Source organism: Lutra lutra, chromosome 7, assembly GCF_902655055.1.
Source record: "Lutra lutra chromosome 7, mLutLut1.2, whole genome shotgun sequence".
NCBI classification, from domain to species: domain Eukaryota; kingdom Metazoa; phylum Chordata; class Mammalia; order Carnivora; family Mustelidae; genus Lutra; species Lutra lutra.
The window spans coordinates 142,045,081-142,062,809 of record NC_062284.1 but is presented as its reverse complement, the minus strand read 5'-3'; the positions used below and the strand labels follow the sequence as shown (position 1 = coordinate 142,062,809).

The 17,729-nt window shown below is 43.3% G+C and overlaps 1 protein-coding gene across 4 annotated transcripts in view; it reads right to left on the bottom strand.

Annotated features, from left to right (window-relative positions):
• The window catches only part of CCNK (cyclin K), a 28,125-nt gene that overhangs the window by 9,827 nt on the left and 569 nt on the right, over positions 1-17,729 (bottom strand). For 2 of the 4 annotated variants that reach the window (XM_047736737.1, XM_047736738.1), the window contains exons 2-4: positions 7,107-7,355; positions 6,352-6,433; positions 4,815-4,946 (exon numbers count right to left, since the gene is read on the bottom strand). In XM_047736737.1, the coding sequence (XP_047592693.1) occupies positions 4,815-4,946; positions 6,352-6,433; positions 7,107-7,303 (411 nt within the window). In that variant the 5' untranslated portion in view covers positions 7,304-7,355. Of the gene's footprint in view, positions 1-4,814; positions 4,947-6,351; positions 6,434-7,106; positions 7,356-16,708; positions 16,731-17,399; positions 17,488-17,729 lie in introns of those variants that run through there. The other 2 variants (XM_047736739.1, XM_047736740.1) reach the window with 2 other exon arrangements.

Genomic DNA, 17,729 nt, shown 5'->3' with positions numbered 1-17,729 from the left:
TTCCTTCTCTCCTCTGCCCTCCCAGGCTTTCACCTTGCTCAGAGACAAAGAGAAATTCTGAAAAGAACTAAAAGGAGGAAGATGAAACAGTCGAAGCTGTTTTTTTAAAAACACTGGAAACATTCTTAGGAATATTATATTTAATCTTTAAAAGATTTTTTTTTTAAAAAGATTTTGACAGAGATCACAAGTAGGCAGAGAGGCAGACAGAGAGAGAGGAGGAAGCAGGCTCCCCGCTGAGCAGAGAGCCCCATGTGGGGCTCGATCCCAGGACCCGGGGATCATGACCTGAGCCAAAAGCAGAGGCTTTAACCCACTGAGCCACCCAGGCGCCCCAAAAGATTTTATTTTTTAAAAGTCATCTCTACACCCAGCATGGGGCTCAAACCGAGTCGTAGGCTCCCCCAACTGAGCTTGCCACGCACCCCGGAAATGTCATTATTCTCCATAGATGAGCCCCTCTTTGCAAAACAGACCTTCACTTTATAGACAATTTAACTTTAGTTTCTTTCCAGACTTCCATCAAAAACCACAATCCTTCAGGGATTTCTACTGAAAACTTTAAGCAAATAAGCAATGACGATGAAGCAGATTCACGCAAACTCAGACTCAGTATCTGATACGTACATACACAGCATGTGTGTTTTTACAGAATATGTCGTCACTTTCTCTTCTAGCAAACTACATTCTTAACCTGTCAATACACACAAAACCTTTTCTGATTACTCGTGTTTGTCTCCTTCTGTCTGAGGATCAAAGGAATGTCATGTTTGGATGGGAGGGTGCAATCATTACTCCTTGTTTTTGCATGTCACCCCCCTACCTACTTTTTAAGTATAATTTTCATTTTCCTGTTTCCAGAGGACAGTTTTTCTTCAGTCTTAATAATAACTTGGCTCTCACATGGGCTTTGCTGGAGGTTGTGGGGCAGCACCTGAGGGTCTACACAGGGTGGAGGCACTTGGTCCTTCCAGGAGTCGCGAGAACGATGCCTGTCTCACATAGGAAAGGAGCTTCCTATACAGCACCGGTGGGACAAAGGCACTGAAATCACTCATTTTGGAAATGTCCCTGACAGTGGCGGCCACTACTTTGGTTCCAATAATGAACTTCAATTTTTTTATTTTTAGAGAGGGAAAGAGAGTGTGTGTGCATGAGTGCAGGGAGGGGCAGAGGGAAAGACGGAGTCTTAAGCAGGCTCCATGCTCAGCGAGGAGCTGAGGCAAGGCTTTATCCCACAACCCGGAGATCATGACCTGAGCTGAAATCAAGAGTTGGACGCCTAGGGGCACCTGGGTGGCTCAGTGGGTTAAAGCCTCTGCCTTCGGCTCAGGTCATGATCCCAGAGTCCTGGGATCGAGCCCCGCATCGGGCTCTCTGCTCCACAGGGAGCCTGCTTCCCCCTCTCTCTCTCTGCCTGCCTCTCTGCCTACTTGTGATCTCTGTCTGTCAAATAAATAAATAAAATCTTTAAAAAAAAAAAAAAAGAGTTGGACGCCTAGTGGACTGAGCCAACCAGGCGCCCTTCCAATAATGAACTTCTTGATGGCATTGTCCTTGGGCACCCCCTGGGTGCAGCTGGTGTGGTGAACAGGCCGCACGTGGCCGTGGTGCTTTCCGGCACAGCACTGTTCCTTCTTTTGTCGGTCACCTTGGCAGTAATGACCGGTGGCAGCCCCCCCACACTCCATTTTAGTATCGTTTCACTTAGTATCAGTCCAGAAGGAAAGGAAGCTATCAGTGTTCTGACTGGGAACTTAATCAAGTCCTAGGACAATTTAGGGAAAATGGAGATTTTTAACTTTGAATCTTTTTATCAAACATTTATTTATTGGAATTTTTTCATTCCTTCAGTGGTTTTAAGATTCCCTCAGCTCCCATGGTTTCCACAGTTTCTTACAAGGCTTCATTCCGGACATTTTATTTTACTGTTACTATTGTAAATGGAATCTCCCCTTTCACTGTGCTTGGGAACTAGTTAACACCCACAAATAGGTACTTCCTGAGCCCAGCCTCTGTGCAGCCTGGCCACACCCGGCACTGAAAGACAAGGTGCATCCCAGTCAATGTGGTTCTGCGCGGACAATGACTTGTGTACACCTCGGAAGACAGGGCTTGGTAGAGGCCTGAAATCCCATCCCCAACAGGTGCACAAGTCCATTGACTCCAGAAAGAGAAGACGAGCCGGGAGAGCCGGGAACGGCTTTCACACGGAGGTCGGCCTCACTTGACAGAACACAGACGGCTCTCTCAGATTAGCTATTCCAAGCAGCGTGGCAGGACGAAGGTGCTTCTACCCTAGCACTGCAGGCATTCTCTCAAGAAAGCTTTCTAACTCTCAGAAATCTCCCCACAATATAAAACATCCTGCTAACCCTGGTGTGTTTTTGCCTGGTTTTGTCTCTACCTGTTCCCCAGAAGACGCACCATGACTTCTAAGTTAGAAACAGCCTTTCACCAAGTGCACCTACAGGTTTGGAGGCTGTGGCCCATACAGTGTTACAGGATAGCCCGAGGCCTGGCCTCCCTTTATGTTTCCAATATTCAAGTCATGGGGTAATGATAGGTCTGTGTGCAGCATCCTTCCTCAGGGAATCTTCCCTCCGCCCCACGACACTTGTCTGGGGGGACCCGTCCAGGTTCCCAGGTTGAATGCCCTCACTACACTATTAAATAATCTTTTTAAGGCATTCACCACAGCTCATAATCAGATAGTTATGGGATTATTTCATTCAACTCTATCTCAACTCCACTACAAAATGCTCAAGAATGGCAAAGGCCACGTCTATTTTGCCACCTGTGTTAGGTCTAGGGCCTCACACAGTGGCTGGAATAAGTATTCGCTGAACACATGAGAAATTAATATGATGGGGGGAACCACACAGTTGAAGCAAAGCTAATTAAGGCAAAAACGACCCACATGAGCCACGATCTTCTTTTTCCTAAATGCTTGCACTGCCTCCCCCAAGTAACGGGCCTGCTCACTCTCCTCTCAAGCGAAGGAAATGTCCTCCACAGTGGCTTCACTGCTCCCAGGTCCAGGGTACTTTCCTGTGGCCTTGTACTCCAGATCGTTTCTGGGGAGACTGCGCATGACAGGAAAGAGGGGCAGGTTTCAAAGCCCCTTTGTCCACTTGGGACAGGCTGGGCCCTGCTGTAAAAGTCTGAATAGCATGGCCATTCCCCTCTTCCCAACATCTGGGGCCCTGGGGCTGCAGACCCTCTACCTCACTCTGTATGACCAGGTCCTGGTTTCCAGGTCTGAAAGTAGAGTGAGTGGGTAAAGGCTGAAGTCAAAGGGGACTTCTCCAAAGGCACCTAGGACAACACACACCAGTGTGCTGCACGTGCCCATAACACATTCCCACAGCTGTCCGCTACGGCATCAGAATCAGACACCCACAGGTAACCAACCGATGGTTACATTACTTCTATTAAACTGCATTTTGATCATCGTTAGCAAGAATTTCTAACAGACTCACATTTTCATAAACAGGTGAACAGATTTATAAATCAGTAGAAGGAACAGAGTTAGCCATATTGACAATACTGATAGAGTTGTGAGTACTCATCACAACCACAATATATGCAAAAGCATTCTGAGCCTCTGTTACCTCCTTGAAGCAAGGAGAACGAACATTTTTTTTTTTTTTTAGATTTTATTTATTTATTTGACAGATAGAGATCACAAGCGGCAGAGAGGCAGGCAGAGAGAGAGGGAGAAGCAGGCTCCCTGTTGAGCAGAGAGCCTGATGTGGGGCTCGATCCCAGGACCCTGGGATCATGACCTGAGCCGAAGGCAGAGGCTTAACCCACTGAGCCACCCAGGCACCCCTAATACACACACCTATCAGCACTGCTTGGCAGACAGCGGTGTCTACTGTGGCGGGCAACAGCAGCGCGGGAGGAAAAGCAAGAGCAGACGGGGCCGAACCTCCCTGCCCTGGTCAGCTCTGCCCTACCTGCGCCTTTTAGATTGTCACCGTTCAACAAGCAGCTGCTGAATGCCCACCCTGCCCAGCCTCTGTGCCAGGAGCCAGGCAAAACAGACATGGTCTTCGCTCTCTCAGATCTTACAGTTGACGAGCGGGCAGTTCTCTGCGTGATTATCTGGTTAAAATCTATCCCACCACCAGCTGCAATCACTGTTGTGAAACATGACGCACAGGAGCCGCAAGGGTTACAATGGGGGGACCCTGGCAAGAGTCAAGGATGGAGGAAAGCTGCCCCTGGGCTCTGACAGTGGCCTTCCTATACCTAATGACAGCATGTGTACAACTATCTTAGTACCATCTCCTGACATTGTCAGGGACTGTGGGGAAGGGACAAGATGGATGGTATGTCCAATAGCAGTGTCTCGGTGTCTGAAAATAGTAGCAAGTGTTAATACTTGCCAATATTCTTAGGAAGCAAAAAGACACACAGCATAGGCAGCCCCAAGTGCATGTCCATCTATCATCTGTACTTTCTGCCTGCCCAGAGGCTGGCTGGAGACGGGCCCCTGCCATCATTGCTGAACCGAAGAAACCAAACGACTTCTGGGTCTACGAGTGCTAATGGTCATGAGGGGACTTCTGTGCATATCCAGTGTGCTCTGGCCCCCCAAAGTACCCAGCCTTTAGCTGGGTGCATTAGCAAGTGCTTTAAATGTAGGCCCCATTACCTTCCTTCCTCTGACAGAAGCAAGCATGAGCACCCTCTGCATAGGGCCCCAGGGCTCAGGGGACTGGCAGACCCAGGGGCCACACAAGGAACTTTACCACAATGCCACTACAAGAAATCAAGATTTGAAGGCAAGAATTTAAGATTCTTACCTTTGGGTCATCTCCAAACTGGCCAAATTGTACATCATTTAATAAGCTACGAGCTGTTTTGATGATATCTTTACATTTTTTTGGCGTTTCTTCTACTTTCCCAGCCAGAAAGAGACAACAGGCTCCAGTCACCTAAAACGGAAACAAAATCTCTTGAGATATTGTTAACAAAACTTACGGAGAAATAGAAGCAAGGATTTTTGCCTTCCCAATTTGACTTCATAAATTATTTTAAATCTAATTTTCTAAAGAAAACAACATGCAAACAAAGTAGATGCCAAGAAGGAGAAGACTCACAGAAACAAACTGTCATTTTATATCACAGTCTTAAAGATAACGGCTCCCTGAATAGTGAGCTTTGCGGCAGAAAAAGAGCACGATAAATGCTTGTCCTGTGGAATCCATCTTGACACCACTGCCCACACTTTCTCTCCCTGCTGCAATTGCCCGGACCCCCATGCAGTCCCTACACCACCAGCCTCTCGCTGCTCAGCTTCTGGCTCGGCTTCTGGCTGTTCTCTGCCTGCGCCTAACTCCTCGGCACGCCCCTGTCCATGGGACCCTGAGCGCAGTGGGTGTCAGACGCTGTGCAGGGCAGCAAGCTGATTCTGCTACAGGCTCCTTCCTCTAGAACTTCACAAACTAGTGTGGAAGATGTGTACAAAACTCGGTAAAATTGTAAGAGGAAGAGTCTCCAACAGAGGAATTTCCTGGTAAGACTTCTGTCATCTTCCTCCTGAAATCCTTCGATACCTTCACAGTCTACCTACTGAAGTCAGATTTCCCTGGTCTGGCTTTCAAGGCTCCCTATGGGCTGATCCATCTTACCTCTCCACCGTTCCCTTCCTGCCAGATGGACCCCTGGCTGGGCCGACACTGAACATGCTTCCTGGTGTCTAGGCTCATGCCAGCTTCTGTTGGACTAACTGCTCTGCCCCATTTTGGCATGTCTACGCCCTACTTGCAGTCAAGGCTTACCTAACTGCCGGCACCTTCTCGCTGCCATTTTCCCTCTAAAACGTAATTAACCTCTCCTTTGAATGCGCCAGCCTTCCTTCCTTACCTCTCCTATGGCTTCACTACTGACCATGTGTTCTGTACATGGCACACTATGTATCCTGGCTACTTGAGGCAGGTTCCCTGTCTGACTCTCCAAAGAGTATAAGACATACGGCATTTTTAAGGAGTAACTGAAGAATGAGTGATATGGCATAAAGAACTTCTCTTCCATCTTAGCCTTTTTTAGTGGGGTCTCAATTATAAGCCCAAATTTATCTTGTGAAAGGTAAGAAGGAAGTAAATTCCACACAAAGTACAATATGATTATGGTCCACAGTGGCCTAAATAAAAAAAGATTTAAATATAGTTAATTGGAAAAAAACAAACACTCCCAACTTGATTGCTTATAGAGAGCATGTATTATATAAAAATAAATACTTTCTGGAAAAACAGAGTAAAAAGAGACTATAACCAGTCCACTAAACTATGGAAAATAATAACATGTGATAGAAAATTATAATAAAACTCAAACACTTACATATCTTGGGAATTGCTTGAAGGAATGAAACATATAGAAGCGATGAAAATAAATTATTCCAGTTGCCAGGGTATCATAGTGACTGTTGTTCTGGTTAAGTACTTTACCAAGAATTTTTATTGGTTATGTTTTTAGTTAAAAGTAGAAAAATAAGGACAAATAATAAAAACAACCTCAGTGTTAAAGTACATACTATCTGTGGCCAAGTGGGCAGAGGGGGATCTTAGGGCGTCAGACACAGCAATCGGCAAGTTGAAGTTCACACTTACAACAAGGCCGCGCTTCACCTTCCTTTAGGTACACTTCTACTATAGTCACTGGGCCTGGTGGCCACTCACTCAACGGCTAACTCTACACATTTAAATGATGAATGGGAAACAGAAAACCCCTGAAGAGCCAAGTAAATGAGAAGTAACATTTAAATAAAAATATTTAAGGACACCTGGGTGGCTCAGTCATTAAGTGTCTGCCTTTGGCTCAGGACATGATCCCAGGGTCCTGGGACAGAGCCCCACACTGGGCTCCCAGCTCTGCAGGAGGCCTGCTTTGCCCTCTCCCACTCCCCCTGCTTGTGTTCCCTCTCTGGCTGGCTGTCTCTATCAAATAAATAACATCTTAATAAATAAATAAAAATTTAAGAACTGTTTCAGCACAGAGACAGTACTATATACTTTGTCTATAATATCTACTTTAATTCTTAGTGGTGGTGCGGTGGGCAGCCTGTCTATAAGAGATTCCAGGGAGACTCAGGATACAGTCCCAAGCGTGTGCCCACATCGAAGATGAACCGAGCCCCCTCTCGGCGGTACCGGGCCTCAGTGGCTGGATCGAGTCCTTCCAGCTGCGAGGGTGTGTGAGCCAAGTCTTTCTTATCCCAGTACCAACATGGTTTTGTGTGGTCCAGGTTTGCTGAGGTTACTGAAGGGCTTGAATTTTCTTTATTCTCCTTCATTTATTGAAGTAGACTTGTTCTTTCCAAAAGATTTTCTGAAAATGTTAGAACCCTAAAAGAGAAGCAACAGCAAAGCAGGAAAGGAACTTTCCATATTAAGCAATCCCGATTATTATAAACAGCCTACAGTCACAGATTATACTTAATTTTGGAACAAAATTTCCCAGAGAGGCAACACTACTGAATGACTGATACAAGCCCAGGTTCACCTCCAAAGCCAATTTAACACCTAAGTGACCCACACCATAATAAATTCCAAATTTCATGGTAGCTTATAAGGAAAAGCATTTCCGTCTCATGTACCTTTCTGCCTTTCTTCAGTAGACCCAATCCCCTCACGTTGGTCTAGTTCGGTTCTTCAGTAAAACTTGGGCCTGTCTTACCCCCACTAAAAAGACTTATGCTTTAAAATTATCCATCTCTTCCATTTACCACCCAATCAAAATTCTGCTTTTTTGGTTTACTTCATTTCACTTAGAAAAGCCACCCGAGGGGCGCCTGGGTGCTCAGTCATTAAGCATCTGCTTTCTCAGGTCATGGTCTCAGGGTCCTGGGATCAAGCCCCACATCGGGCTCCCTGCTTGGCGGGAAGCCTGCTTCTCCCTCTGCCACTCCCCCTGCTTGTGTTCCCTGCTGTCTCTCTCTCCGTCAAATAAATAAAATCTTTAAAAAAGAAAAAGAAAAAGAAAGCCACCAGATTGGATGATTTCAGATCTGCATGAGTCACTGAACTGAGCAGTACAAATCAGGTATGGGTGCAGTGATTTTGAGGGAGCGGGTGGAAAGAGGTGGCCCTCAAGGGAAGGAGGAGTTCCTTCAATATGTTCTAGCTTTCTCATCCTCTTTTTCTCTAAAAGTGTCAGCTGGGGTGCCTGGGTGGCTCAGTGGATTAAGTGTCCGACTCTTGCTTTCATCTCAGGTAGTGATCTCGGGTCATGAGATCGAGCTTTGTGTCTGGCTCCGTGCTCAGCAGAGAGTCTGCTTGACATTCTCTCTTTCTGCCCCTCACCCAGCTTGTGTGCACGCATGCGCGTGTGCTCTTGTGCATGCAAATGGATAAATCTTTAAAAAAAAAAAAAGGGCCCCGTTGAGAAAAGAAAATAAAAAATAAGGACTCTCATCAACAGGTCATTGGAATATGTAAACTGTAAATGTGATCAGAGAATAGCAATTTTCGAATAGGCCAGGGGAAGGATTTTAGAGGCCGTTAGAACCAGGTTGGTCTGCTCAGCAAGAATATACCTGTTCCCTACCTAGGGTTTGGGCCAGAGACATCAGTTACTCTGGAAGCCTAACCTCTTCTGTGTGCTGCCTCATTTCTGGAGGGAAAGGTGATGCAGCAGGCTGAGTACATCCCTCCTCTTCCTTGTACCTGGGAACCCTAAAAATCTGATCGTTCCTCCAAAAGGAAGAAATTAAGTTTAAGGAGAAGCGCAATATTCTTCAACTAACATGTACTTGTGTGTGTGACAGAACTGGGCAATGACTGGGGGTTGGGGGGGTCAGTTAACCTAGGTAAATATGCAAAGGGCACAAAGAGATGATCAGTACATATGAAGAGTTCACAGTCAGATGTCATACTGGGATACACTTCTCAACTCGTAGCTGGCAGAAAATCTAAAAGCGTGACTACTCTGTTGGCAAGGCCAGGGAGAAGCAGGCAATCTCCTATAGCGCTGGTGGGAACGCAAAATGGAACAACTCTCACAGAGGGGAATTTGGCAATACTTAACAAAATTGCATAAGCGTTTGCTCTTTTACTTAGTAATCCCACTTCGAAGAATCCACTCTGAAAATACCATTACAAGTATGAAACAACATATGCACAAGATTCTTCACAAAAATGTCATTTATAACAGCAAAAACTGTAAACAACCCAAATGTCCCTCAATACAGCACTGGCTGAATAAAATACAGTTAACATCAACACTAATGGTGTACCAGGCAGGCATTAAGAGACTGAAAAAGATCTTCCTTTAAGTACTGGTAAGGAAACATTTCCAGGATCAGCTAGACACAAGATAGTGTAGACAGTCCATTAGTATACATGTAAGAAAAGAGGAGAAATTAGAATAGACATCTCTGTTTTTTTTTTTTTTTTAAACTCATTACAAAGAAAAGGTTACTCTAGGGAACAGGGAAGAACAGAATGGAAAGGACAGGGATGGGAGCAGTACTTCTCTGGGTATACCTTTTTAGACAGCTTTGACTTTTTAAGGAATCTTTTATCTGAAAATAATTATAGATTTACAGAAGAGCTGTAAAAGACAGGAGAGAATTCTTGTATACCCTTCACTCTGTTCCCTCCAATGTTAATATCTTATGCAGCCACAGTACATTTACCAAAACTAAGACATTAATTTTGGTACATTATCAACTACAGCCTTGATGCAAACTTTGAGTTTTTCCAAAAATCCCTTTTCCATTCCGGGATCTAATCCAGGATGCCACACAGCATTTAGGAGCCATATTAGTATCTTCTGGTAAGAGTTTCTCAGTCTTTCCTATTTTTTCATGAGCTCACCAGTTCTGAAGAGAACCTAGGGTGACTGAAATGTCTCTGGTTTAGGTCTGTCTGATGTTTCCCAGGAACAGCCTGGAGTTCCGAGGAAGACTGGCACAGAGCTGAAGTGCCCTTCACCTCACCTCACATCCTCCTGCTGATATGAACCAGGAACACTTGGTGAAGATGGGGTTGTGCCCAGTTTCTCACTGTAAGCCACTATTTTCTCCTTGCCATTTTCGATTCCTTACAAATGAATCACAAGGTCTAACCCGGCCTAAAGGGCAGGGAATTAGGCTACATCTCCTGGAAGGAGGGGTATCAAAGAATGTGGGGACACAGGTTATCATTACCACAGTAATTAGTAAGCATTTTAGAGAAAACGTTTTGCAATGCAAAATGCCAAGCAAATTACCTGTTTTTCTTAAAAATTTGCCTATTAATTTCAGCATTCATTGGAGGATCTTGCCTGCAACAATTATCACGGTGCTCTAATGATGCCTTTCTATTTCCTTTCTTCCTTCAACGTTATTTGGTTTCTTTTTATTTTTCTTTTTATTTTTTTTTTAAGATTTTATTTATTTATTTGACAGAGAGAAATCACAAGTAGGCAGAGAGGCAGGCAGAGAGAGAGGAGGAAGCAGGCTCCCTGCTGAGCAGAGAGCCGGATGCGGGGCTTGAACCCAGGACCTGGGATCATGACCTGAGCCGAAGGCAGCGGCTTAACCCACTGAGCCACCCAGGCGCCCCTGGTTTCTTTTTAAAGAAAGATCTGTTCCTTCTCCCTCATTTATTTATTCAATCATTTACTTATATTAGTATGGACTCAATAATATCTGTTTCATTCTTTGAGTTATAATCCAGGATGATCATTATTTTGCTGCCCAAACGATTCCAGCTACAGCCCCTGGAAGCAGCTCTTACTGGCTGGGTTAGGAGTCCTTCTGCAACTTTGCTTTCAAATCATGTAAATACTGAACATATTCATGAACTTAACTAAAAAGAAAAAAGCAAACCCTAAACTCAAAATAAACCCAGTGTATAACAAATAGGAAACAAAACCACCAGAAAATCATCATAAGTAATTCCTGATCTTGTTCCATCCTGAGTGAGATATATTCTAAGGACTACAGAACTGCAAAGAAACCCTAAACTTGCCCAGTAATGCTGTGTTAGTACCGGCATTCATGCTGTTAAGGGTGTGTGTGTGTCTATTGTAGGATAAAGCAAAGATATATAAATGTTACTGTTGTTAGGAATCAAGATTTTCAGCTCAAAGGAAACAGATATGCACAAGATCGAAGGTTAAGGGATAACCTATAAGGTCAAATTTTAATGGAAAATATCACAATAAATCATGGCTAAAATACACACACACATACACAGATATAGATATCTGTATCTATATATATCTTAGCCCTGTCCACTGGAAGTATCTAGAAGCAATGACACTCCCATAGTCAAAACACATCAGGGCCCACATCTTGTTACCCTCTAAAAGGAACCAGGTCTCTACTCTCCTTTCTGGTTCGGGGTAGGGGTCTGCCTGGGATGTGTTCAGACTAATGGAAGCTTACAAAAAGACAGAGGAGCCAGCATCAGCTCTCACTGGACAAACTCAGGGAATGTGAATATTAAAAAGAAAAACTGCAAGGATTGATTGTAAAAGATCCATGAGCCTTCTTTGCTAGCACTGGTATTAGTTATTGTGGAAAAAAGTACCTTTACCTTAACAAAAACAATCAAGCTTGGCAAAATCAACCACCTGTGGATTCTTATCTCCAGAAAGCTCAAGCTATATCCAAACAAGCTACCTTGGTTAAACCTGACTTCTAGTTTACAGTAAATGCTGGGAGTAGAAGAACAAGTTAAATGGTACAGGGAAACTATTAGTCACATCCAGAAATGGGACACTACCAGATGACTGACCTGGTCGCTTCAAGAGAGTCATGAAAAAGCAAGAAGATGGGAGGAACTGTCCCAGATCTGGAAAGACTACAGAAGCATAATGTTCAAACTAATATGTGAATCTTGATTGGATCCTTATTTTTTAAAGAAAAAAGAAAGCTATAAAAGGAATTTTGCACAAGGAGGGAAATTTTAATATGGACTGTATATTACAGGCTATTAGGGACTGTTAACTTCCTTAGGTGTAATAATGATATTGTGATTATATACAAAAATGACTGTTCTCAGGCTGGATGAAGTATTTAGGGGTAAAGTATCATGTCTGCAATTTACTCACAAATAGTTCAGCTACAACGCAGGCTTGCACAGCAAAGGTAGTAAAGCGTAACCAGGTTTCTGGTCTAGACCACAAGTAAACAAGTAGTCCCTGTATTCTTCTTTCACTTCATAAAAAGTGGGAGAGACTCAGGTCAGACTGCTAACCAGACCAGGTCCTCCTTATCCCCTCTGGGTCAGACTCTCTCAGCAGCCAAAGAATTTGGCTGAATTCTTGAATAAATTTGAAATTTATAAATTCAAACAATGTGTAACTGCATTACATTTAAAGAAAATTTTAAGTGTATCGTTTACTAACGTTCACAAAGTGAACACATTTGTGTAACACCATCCCGCTGAGAAGCAGAATATTGCCAACATCCCGGGCATTCTCCTTACTCCTCTTCTGATCCCGAGTCCCCCAAAGATAACCACTATCTTGACGTCTATGCCCAGCAACTAGTCTTGCAGGTTTCTGAAGGACTGTGGAACGGCAGGGTATCACTCTGTCTCAACTGTTTTCTTTTGCTCAACATTGTGTTTGTGGGGTTTACCCTTGTTGTTGCATAAAGCACACTATTCATTCATTCATTCTGGTTTTCAAGGGCAATTAGTTCCCCAGGGACATCTGTCAATATCCGGAGACAGTTTTGCTTGTCGTAACTGGGCAGCTGCTGCCGGCATCTCGTGGGTAGAGGCCAGGAATGCGGCCAAACACTCTCCAAGGCATGAAACGACCCTCCAAAAAGAAGGAACTGATCCAGAGTATCAAGTGTTGAAGTCGGGAAACTCTGCTGTACAGTATTCCATTCTATGAATGAAACACAACTTACCTATCCATTCTGCTGTGAATGAAGCCTTGAGGTATTTCTGGATTTGCATTACTGATAGTAACAAACATTCATGCACATTCTTGTGGAGCGGAAAGCAAGCGGCCAAGTGGCTGGAGGGAATCAACATTTCAAACTATCCGTAACTTATCATAGCACACCAGCTGGGAACACTGCGCTAGGATACACTAACCCAACAGTTCTGCATGTAGTTACTCATTCAACGATTCATGAGTGTTTACTACAAGCCAGACCTCAAAGACACAGCAGGAAATAAGACGCAGGTCCCTGCCCTACCACAAGTTTACGCTGCAGTGGTAGAAACAGAAAGAAAACAAGTATGCTATTACTTGTCAGGGAGTAGCAAGTGCCATGAAAAATAACAAGGTATGGTAAGGGGAGAGATGGATGAAGCAGAGGCTGTCTGGAGATTTGCAGGAAGAAAACCAGTTAGGAGACTCTAGCAGCTGTTGGAGAAGCGACGGAGGCTTTGTCCTCACAAGATGCTGTTGAATAAAAGAGGAAGTGCCACAACCGGCTGTGGGGCAAAAAAGTGGCAAGAGATGATCTCAAGTTTGTTTGCCTGACGGAAAAGGTAATACTAAACACACACACACACACACACACACGCAAACGGGAAGAGAAACAGTTAGTTTTGATGGTTTTGATGGGGGGGACCTGGGGCAGGGAGAAGTCTGTTCCCAAAAATATTAGGTTTGAAGAACCCGTAAAACATTTGTGTGGAAACATCCATCAAACAGATAAACGGGACCATTGAAATCTGAAAGAACACATCTATTTGGGATTCATCTATATAGAATTGACAACTAAAGTCATGATGACAGGTGGAGGGCTGGAGAGTGAACACAGATGGGCCTGGAACGGAACTGGAGAAAGCAGAAGAATCAGTAAAGGAAAGAAAGGGAAGGAATGGTCAAAGAGGTGGGAAATCTGCGACTTCAACTGCAAGAGAAACCAAGGGATACTGGCCATAAGCCAGATGTGGTAGTCAACAGTGAAGATTGCTTAAAAAAATGTTAGAGAACCAAGAATTAAGGAAAGGTTACTTTGGTGATTAGTTTAGAGACAGTGAAAGTAATGGCCGCACAACTCTGTACTAAAGACCACTCACTGACTTACACACTATTTCAAACAGGTGATTTGTATGGTATGTGAACCATCTCAATAAAGCAGAAATATGCACATGCACAAATAGCAGAATCTTTGCAGAAGTGCAATGGGGGAGAAGGAAGACTACAGGGGCAAGGAATGAATAGGCTATGAAACAGGTTATTCTTGTTTATTCAGCATAAAGTAGAAGGAAGATGTCTGAATCAAGAAGGAAAAGAGCCACTAGAGGCTGAATAAGCCACTGAGGGGTTCACTCGCTAAGGGACCATGGAAAGCATAGTTAAAAAAAAGTTAACCTTAGGAAGGAAGCTCTTTCTGAGACAGAGGGAAGGAAAAGTCTGAGGAAGATATTGGAAAAAACTCATTTAAGGGGGAGGAAATAAATCATAAAACTCCACTGGGAAGTACAGTGCCAAGACACCCACTGAGACGACAAAGGCAGAGTGAGGATAAGGGTTGGGACCCAGTGTGGGTGAAACATGAATGGAAGATAATCCCAGTCCCCAGCAGATAAACCACAAACAGATTTCAAGCCCGTTGTGCCTGCTGTCAGTGGCCAAACCCCATGCTAATGATCCAGTGTAGGTGCCTTTAGACTCTGGGGCCAAACCAACAATACCTGAGAGGAAGTGAAAATAAATGTACACAAACAGAATAAAAAACAGTCCTCTGAATCCTTCATCCCCTGAAAAAGTTCTTACATCAGTTCTATAGCCCTGTTCCATGGTACTCTTTATTTTTTCATGAGACCCTAAAGTTATAGGTTTTCTCATTAGCAGTTCATGATTACCATGAAAAGGACAGAGAAGTTTATGAGCTCCACAAAGTAAAAATCTCTCAATAAACAAGTAGCATGTCAAAGCATTTTGGCAACACCTTTCAGGAATGTGCTTTGGATGTATCATTCTACATGATGAAAGAATAAATGCATTTTTAAATTTAAAATTATGGACACTTACAAGTTGGAAACAATAGTATAAGTCACTAATCAATCTTCTCACTTAGTACAGAAATTCTCTCTAAAATAACAGTAATACGGGAAGGCTCCATAGCTCAGGGGTTAGAGCACTGGTCTTGTAAAATAACAGTAATATTTGGTCACTAACCTTCATCTGGCCACTTTTATTAATGGGATGTTAATTGTCCAGCAGGCAGCCTATAGCATTACACCTTAATTCTTGTATTAATCTTGTATTGATTTTTCTACCTTTCAACAACGCTCTGAAGCTCCTACCTTGCTCTCTAAGCCTTGAAAATACCTTTCCCTTATCTGATTGCCTTTTGAATCTGTGAAGAGAATTTTTCCATTCCCTTCTCTTCTCCAGGGTAAACAAACATCTCCATTTTCTCAACATGGTTTTTAGTGTTTCAAGTTAACCCCTAAACGTTAGCAACCAAAATGGAAAACAGCACTTTTTATATGATCTTCATAGCAAATGGGGGAAGGGAGTTACTAATATTCAGCATCATGTCCATTGTGTGCCCACTGAGACACAGCATGCCTGCAAGCTCTATTTTCTTATTCTCAAAATTTATCGCGGAGAAAACAGAACTCTGAAGAGACAAGAAACAACTTGCCTAATTCACAAAGGTCTTAAATGGCAGAGCCACAATTTGTCATTAGACGAAGATACTGCTTTCCTTCAATCTGGGGAAAATTCTATACTTCCCTTCCACATATGGAACATTACATCCTAGAATCCTTTTTTTCAAGTCAAGTCTTCCTTATCTCAAATTCACGTAATTGAGTTTCTGTAAATTCAACTTGGCAAATGTACATCTTGTTAGTTTTGGTCTATTGTTTCAACTTTTAAGGATTCCTTATAGCTACAAGTTTTGAGTGCATTAATTTGAGAAGCATGCCTCATATATTTCAAGTTGGTAACAAGAAAGCATAAGACCAGAGAGCCCTGTAGGTCATCTCTGAAGACCTCTCTTAAGGCTGACATCAAACCATTAATCAACATTTTGGGTTCAGTAATTGGAATGGATATAAATCCATCCAAAAAGGCCTTACCCAGGGCACATTTATCTCTCGTGCCTACTAGGAAAGAAAGAGAGATTACGTTCAGGATCCTAAAGAAAATTGAATGGATCCATGTCTAACAATCCCTCATTCACCACCAGGGCACAGTAAACTTCTAAGAAAAGTAATTAGATGTATGTCACCTGGCTTTTTTTAGTTAAAACTCTGCCAGTTTGAGGGAATCAGCTCTCCTCCCCTAAGTATTCACAAACTCTTTTTGCTCTCCCCAAAATAATCCCCCAAATTTTAACAAGTTCTAGCATCCAAGAGCCATCCATCTAACTGTTCTCTGCAAACACTGAGACATTTACCAGACTCCGGTCTTCTCACTAACTGTGTTTTTTTGATTCCTCAAAACCTACAAACAACAATTTTACAATTTTACCCGCGAGTACTCTGGCATGTAATTTATCTGACCCTAAAAATATGAACTGGATTTAACCCGGCTTAATATTTTTTTTTAAAAGATTTTGTTTATTTATTTGACAGAGAGAAATCACAAGCAGGCAGAGAGGCAGGCAGAGAGGCAGGCAGAGAGAGGGGGAAGCAGGCTCCCTGCTGAGCAGAGAGCCTGATGTGGGGCTCGATCCCAGGACCCTGAGACCATGACCTGAGCCGAAGGCAGAGGCTTTAACCCACGGAGCCACCCAGGCAACCCCCGGCTTAATATTCTTTGTAATCTCCTATATTACCTTGAACTTAATTCCTTTTGGTTGGTTGTCCTTACCCAGTTTTTAGAGAAAGCAAACAAAACGTTTTTCTTCCTCAGCGAACTCCATGCTTTTGAACATAATCTCCTGAAGTAAAGTAGTTCATTTAGTAGGCCAGAACCATGACCAGTTTTTTCTTCAAGACATTCAATTTCAGAAGTGGCATTTAAGGACCTTATTAGCAACTAGAATGTTTCTTTATTGCTTGTTGGCGCAAACTACATTTTCAAAATGAAAAAAATGTTAAGTATATTTTATGCAAGAATCAACTAAAAAAAAATCAACTAATATGTTCGAATAATGCATCGCAATATAATCAAAATGAGACAACAACCTCCCCCCACTCAAAATGAGATATCAGTAGTTCTCACTCTGAAGAAAATAAAATAATCCAGGATAACTCTTACATTTATAATCAAGATTATTTAGCAGGCAAGATCCCAAGGACACCAACGATCTTGACAAAATGTCTACCAATACCAGCACTACCACCGTCATCCAGCAATCCAGAAAGCTTACCGCACCTCACGCGGTGTTCTAGGTGCTCCTGGAGTTTTCATTCTAGCAACATCATGCCCAAAACCTTTAATGAGCGCCTACAACTGAAAGGCACTAGGCTAGATATCTCTAAAGAGCGACTGAGAGCAAGACGCACGAGCATTATCAAGTTTACCTTAAAAACACAGAAGACCACCACTCTCAAGCAACTGCTCTTGGAAACCGTGCCCGAAGTCGGATGATGTAGCGAAGGCTCGGTGTACCTGGCAGTCCAAATTTAGGGAGCTTTACCGACCACGCTTTTGTGCTGGTGGTAGTCTAAGAGCTTCTAGACGAGCTCTGGATTTAGGCTTCAACTTGCTAAAGGACAGATCTTTTAGTAACAAACCAAACCCGGAAAGGATCGGTTAAGGACCAGGTCTCGGCAAGAACGAATCTAATCGCGGAAGTGCCTTTTCCTTATTCCCAGTCCCACCCTGCTACAGGGTTCTTCGGTTCCCAAAGT